At 39.7% G+C, this 6,113-nt stretch overlaps 1 protein-coding gene across 10 annotated transcripts in view; it reads right to left on the bottom strand.

The window, feature by feature from the left end:
* Positions 1-659: 659 nt before the first annotated feature.
* kif1b (kinesin family member 1B) overlaps positions 660-6,113 on the bottom strand; it is a 100,080-nt gene continuing 94,626 nt past the window's right edge. For all 10 annotated transcript variants that reach the window (XM_045207121.1, XM_045207127.1, XM_041846329.2 and 7 more), the window contains 4 exons: positions 5,873-6,025; positions 5,350-5,542; positions 4,987-5,105; positions 660-4,460 (listed from right to left, as the gene is read on the bottom strand). In XM_045207121.1, the coding sequence (XP_045063056.1) occupies positions 4,418-4,460; positions 4,987-5,105; positions 5,350-5,542; positions 5,873-6,025 (508 nt within the window). In that variant the 3' untranslated portion in view covers positions 660-4,417. The remainder of the gene's footprint in view (positions 4,461-4,986; positions 5,106-5,349; positions 5,543-5,872; positions 6,026-6,113) is intronic.

Below are 6,113 nucleotides of genomic sequence, written 5' to 3'. Positions count from 1 at the left end.
TGAAAAGTTTTGAAGTTAGTGGAAAAAATGTCAGAATTGGGCTGACTGTGTAAATACAGCCTGTGTGACAGGTTTCTGTATTGCAGTTCTACCAAGTAATCATACCACTGAGAGACTTATGAGATGTTTTGATAGCAAGTGCTGGGACTGAAACCTTAACCATAATTTCCCCATTATAATTTCAGTCCAAATAGTGCTTAATAACTAAGTATTAATCTGAGGTAATTTTGATTTTGTTCAGTCATACCTGGTATAGGACAATTATAATCATAGGCTGGTACTATAAATAAGGGGCTGTATATCTCTGCAGGTAATCCGTGTATCTGGTCAAAATCACTGATAGGCCTACAGGTCCCCTTCACCCTCTGATGGTATGGATAACATTGTATTATGTCACCAGACAAACCTAGATTCAATTTAAAGGTCCTATTTTTCAAATTACAATAAACCTAATTGTGTTTTGGCTTGGGTCAAAATTACCCCAAAATATTTGTATTTTACAAAGTCCATATTGATACAGAAACACGAAATAATGAGTGAGATTAATCAAGTTGATTGACAAAGTTATGAAAAACCCGTTGAATAAACAACTTTTGAGATATTATTAAAAAGATGCTTCTGTGGTCAAAATTACCCCAATCAATAGCAGGATAAAAGGATGAGACAAACAGGTTTAATTTATTCTGCTTATGCACGGGTTGTACTTTTATTGTTACCTCATTCACTAAACAGCTCAATGGTGCAAGATTACCATACATAGAATTAGGACATCTGCATGACACATCTAGGCTATACAGCGAATGGATTATGATTATTACAAATACAGGAAACATATTTACATTTTAATTCAAGCCCCATACAACACAGATATTTACAAAATAAGTATGAAAATGAAGCCAATCTGACAAATAATGTACAGTGATAATGTTGTGGTTTGTCATTTTTGTGAACAAATCAGAAGGAGTGTCGGTTAAAAATGAGTCTTCTGACTGGGGTCAGTGGGGGAGATGCAAAATATCATGGCTAGTTTTGTTTTAAAGGCAGCATGGGAAAGCGTTGAGGTGAAGACATCTTGAGAAACAATGGTATAGTGGTATACTATAATTTTGGATGCCTAACAACAATAGCTACTTCTTAATATACTCCCTGATATTAGAAAAACAAACAAGAAATAACAAAAAGAGCAACTGCAACATTCTAGATGGCTAGCTATCACTAATATGGTTGAACTTCAAAAGCAAACTTATTTCAGACTACTTTCTAATAAAAGGAAGCACTAAAGTGACCCATCTCCCAACAACTGGGCTCAAATGGGTTATATTTTAGTTCTCTAATTCCTTTTTGATAATGGAAATAATACACAGCAACATCCTGATAGTACATTCAACTTTTTCTTCAAACTGCCTCAGCTTGCAAATGCTGCACACCATCATTTGGTTCATTTGTACTGAAACAACTGAAATGGAGCAGACATTATTTGATCAGTTAGTTATACCTTTTATTATTCTGTGCAAAGAGCTGCAAACTAATATATACATTGCAAAACGATAAATACAGATGAAACAATCCATAATAATATCTATCATATAGATTAGTTGCCAAGTGGAAATCTTTGCTCTGACAGGTAATCATATCAATATGTTAATATTAGCTCATACATGTCATTATTCAATACAGTGAAGTTAATGGGAGGTAAACTTTGCTTTTGATCAGTGCATAGAGGCTGCTCTGTAATCTTTGAGGTTAAGGAAAGCTTATCCTCCTACAACTGATCGTTTTTCAGTACGGATTCCCTGACATGGAGAACCATTTCTGCAGAACTTAAAGTAACAATCCAACAACGAGCCAAAGGTTTTTATATCTGTCCTGCTATAGGTTGGTTGACCTGAGGGCAGAATATCTTTCAGAAATTTTCATTTGTTCTGAGAAAATGTTATCGAAGAATCTCCAAACTGAAAATTGACAATGTCTTACTTTTAGCCAATAACTTTCATTCTGAATGAAGCCCCAAACACAGAGGGTTGTCCACAATTGTCACTGTCTCTACACACTCAAACTACAACTCATCTTTGCAGTGTGCCGAGGGCAATAGGAACTACTGGTTGGTTGGCCAGAGCCATCTCATAGCCCTCTGCATATCCCATTCTTTTCATACGTACAGTGCAGTACAGTACAAAGCAACCAAATGTAGAGACAGAGCCCCCATTTTAATGTCACTTCATAATTTTGAGGGACCTAAAACGTGTGGCTGCAGCTGACCTATAGAGATGAGCAGAGCAAATATTTTCATAAATAATAACATCAGAAAAAGCATCAGAGCATATTCTATCCCTTTGATCTCAGACAGTGGTCTATAGTTAGTAAACATTAGCAGTCTCAGAGATGCTCATCAACACGTCATCATGCACCATGCCCAGCTAACACATTTTTTAGGTTGTGAAACGATCTGTGCTAGCTGGGTGGTAACCCATCAACCGTGTCACTTTCTTATCAATACTTACGTTAGAAGACCTCGTATTTACAACTGCCGGTGCTAAGATTCAATCAATCTTGGCTTGAATATGTCTGGTCTGCTCTATAGTCTTGCTATAGTTATGTGTAAATGTGCAAAATAATGTTAAAACATAGCTGGATAAAACTTCCCTCCTTACACATTTTTTCCATTATTTCATATCAAAATCCATTGTGGAATGACCGCATAGTATAAAATAATCAACAGTGTTAATAAAAAAATAACTTATGAGTAGAGTTAGCTGAGTTAATGAGAGGTTTAGATTCAATAATGAATAACAAAAGCAAAATGTATTGGATTCTGTGGTAAATCCGCCAACCCTGTTCGTTCACCATTTCACCAGAAGAAACACAGTACCTGATGGTTTTCATGAGAGGGAATGGACCAGATAACAGGCTATCATCCGGTCTATTTCTGCAAGGCAACACACTACAACCTTCACCAAATAACTACCAGGGAGTTAAGGCTATACAACCCTACTTAGTTCCCTTGGTTCCTTTCGTTTGCACCCTGTTATGTCTTTAGTTGTTACACAAGGATGCAATGATAAAACACCGAATAAATGCTGAGGTCCAGCGTGGCAATGTGAGCCGACGAGCCATGAACCTAAATAGAGCAGTGTAGGACGAGCACTAAGAGTAAGACTAACAGATTCTAAGAGGAATGTCTTTTAAATCCTTAATGAGGCGACTAGCACACGGATCCTGGAACATTATGTACAAATGACATTCTCCTCACAGTACTGTCCCCCCCTCCTCCTCCCTCTGTATCTGTGACTTGGCATATTCCTGCTCTATTTATCTATCTATCTATTCAGTGACTGAGATATCAAGGACAGCTGAACTGGCAAAAGAGTAGAGGGGTGTTTAGTAATGTATTTTCATGGGAATTGTCCAATTTAATATTTCCATTACTGAATTGTGTTTATTTCGCAAGTTGTATTTCTAATGTCATACTCCAATACGCCAAATTGCTTTGAAAGTCCTTGCAGGTAGACCGACTGCAATGCTTACATTTGAGGTGTATTTGTGTATACAGAGGTCAAACAGTGGGACATGGATACCACGTGGATAACAATAATCGTGTTTCTCCAATGCTGCAGGAATGTCTAGCTGAAAATAGGGATCTTTACTGACAGTTGTTGTTTTCCCGTTCGGTATTTCACACAAAGATTCAGGGGAGTGGGGGTGGCGTAGGGGGGCTAGATTATACTTTAAGGGGGGCAGAGGCCCAATGTAAAGTCTCGTAGACTGAAAACCTGTTTTCACTAGCAGCAATAGTTCTTGAACCAGCGGTGCTTTCTGTGGGAGAGCGTAAACTGATCTTCCTCATGTAGTTCCTCCTCTTTTTTGTTTCCCCTTAGTTTTTTAACTGTCGTATTTGTGATGGTTTTTTTGGTGTAAAATAAGCAAACCTGGTCTTCTCCTGAGGAATGCTGCTGTTGTCATGCGGGCACGTAAAATAAAAACTCTTCTTCATAGACAGATAACACTGATAAAGACAATCTTTACAGACGGTTAGTAAACTTAAAGAGAGTGGTCAGAACCTGTTTCTGAAGAATCGTGCACATACACGTAGAATATTACGACATGCTACTAGTTAGAGGGGTCAGGGAGGGGTAATGACGACAAAGCGAAACAAAACACGAAAACGAATCCCAAACGAAAACACGAGAGGCTGGGAGAGGGAAATAGAGGGGGAGAGTTGGGGGTGTGGGAGGGGGGATAAGCAGATTTTCAGGAACTGAAACTTTTAGTTGCTTGAGAGGAGACTTAAGCCACAAGTCTACGTACAAGAGAAAACCATCAAGAATCACAATGGTTAATAAGTGTTAACACTTGGTATGTGTTCCAAGGCTAGTCTGAAGAATAGGAGCCATGTTTTCCTGCACACAGATTAACTCTATCAGTTCTTCAGCAGACCAGAGCGCCTTCTCGCCAACTTTGACCTGTGGGTTGAAGGAAAAATAACAACCGTAAGCAAAAAAGAGCATATGTCTATATCCCACCAAGTTGGGTGCTGGGCTAAAAAATAAAATTGTAGAGTAGAGCTCTGGAAAAATGTTGTAAACATACACTAAAGCCAAAAGCTTTACTTTCTTTTACAGGCAAAGGTATACCAAAATCAACAATTATATTTGGTAATGAAATCATTTCTCTATGGGTAGCGTCAGAGCCTTATCAACATCAGTACTATTACATTTACATTATAGTCATTTAGCAGACGCTATTATCCAGAGCGACTTACAGTTACTATCAGTAGTCTTCTATGGGTTCTATTCAGTGGTAATGTTTAAATCACTAAGGGCCGGTTTCCTGGACCCAAATCAAGCCTGGATTTAAATACACTTTCTATGGACATTCTCCATTGAGAATGTTTTTTTACTCCAGGACTAGGCTTAAACTGGGTACCAGGAAACTGGTCCTAAATAGATGATAATGTTGTTTTTCTAGTTAGGGGAATGTGTACAGTACCTTATTGTTCCTGCTAGAAGCGGGTTGAAGGCGTATAGCCAGTCGTTCATGTCTTTGTCATTGTTGGCCTGGAGCAGGATCCCTCGGTGCTTTGTGCACACAGCGAATGTGTTGGGTGTCTAGAGAGGATTCAAACAACAAACGAGGAAGTTAGTTAACCTTGTGACAAGCCATTTACACATGTAAGGGCATTATGTGCCATTGTCGTTCAACCTGAAGAGCTTGTATCAATCCTGTTCTACTCTTAAAACTCCACATCGTGTGTGGGTATAGTGTTGACCCATTAAAATGATTGTACATGCCAAACAAGTGAAAGTCGTTTTATGTGTTTGTGTGTGCACGTGCATGTGTGTGTGGGAACACCTTGAGCATGGCTTGCTGGTCCTCGCTGTACTCCACCTGGGCAGTGGACAGGTTGAGCACGCCCCTCTCCACCGGGTCCTTGTCGTTGTTGTAGATAAACACGTAGGGCCGGCGCACCACCACAAAGTGCTTCACCCACGAGTTGGACCGTGGCTCCATGAAGCTCAGGAAACCCTTCTTAGACACCACAGACCTGTGTTGGGAGAGAACGGGGGCTCAGTTCTGTTCATTGGGTTTTAGCTATGAAACTATGACAACCACTCAAACATGCAGTGTTAACAATAGGAGTTAGTCTAGCCCCTCACCAAGCCTATACTCTATGTAAATGTATTGTATTGTACTTTCTGGTTGTCTGCGTGAATACTGTCTGTCTGTGTGTCTAATGCACTATGTATGGAACGTTTGTGATGTGCTGTCTATCTACGTGTATATGTATGCTGGCATGCCGTATGATGCAAAAACAATGAAGTCATCATCATCATGCCCACTGCTAATATGAGGGGGAAGAGGAGATAGCAGTTACCCTGGTCTCATCTCCTCGATGTCGGGCACTAGGTTGAGGAACTCGTTTTTGCCGGCTCGAGCCAGATAGGACGTCTCCAGGGTGGGCACCATGGGGAAGTTCTCATAGTCTGAGCAGGAGGGGCTGGAGGCGCGAGAGTTGGCCTCTGGGGTCCTGGGAAACAATGAAGAGTGTCAGTCTATGATTCTACTAAGAATAAAATATTCTTAACTAACAATCACATATTCAAAAGCACTTCATA

The sequence above is a fragment of the Coregonus clupeaformis genome, chromosome 24 (genome assembly GCF_020615455.1).
Source record: "Coregonus clupeaformis isolate EN_2021a chromosome 24, ASM2061545v1, whole genome shotgun sequence".
NCBI classification, from domain to species: Eukaryota; Metazoa; Chordata; class Actinopteri; order Salmoniformes; family Salmonidae; genus Coregonus; species Coregonus clupeaformis.
The sequence above is the reverse complement of the archived record's forward strand: the minus strand, read 5'-3'. Positions and strand labels throughout refer to the sequence as shown.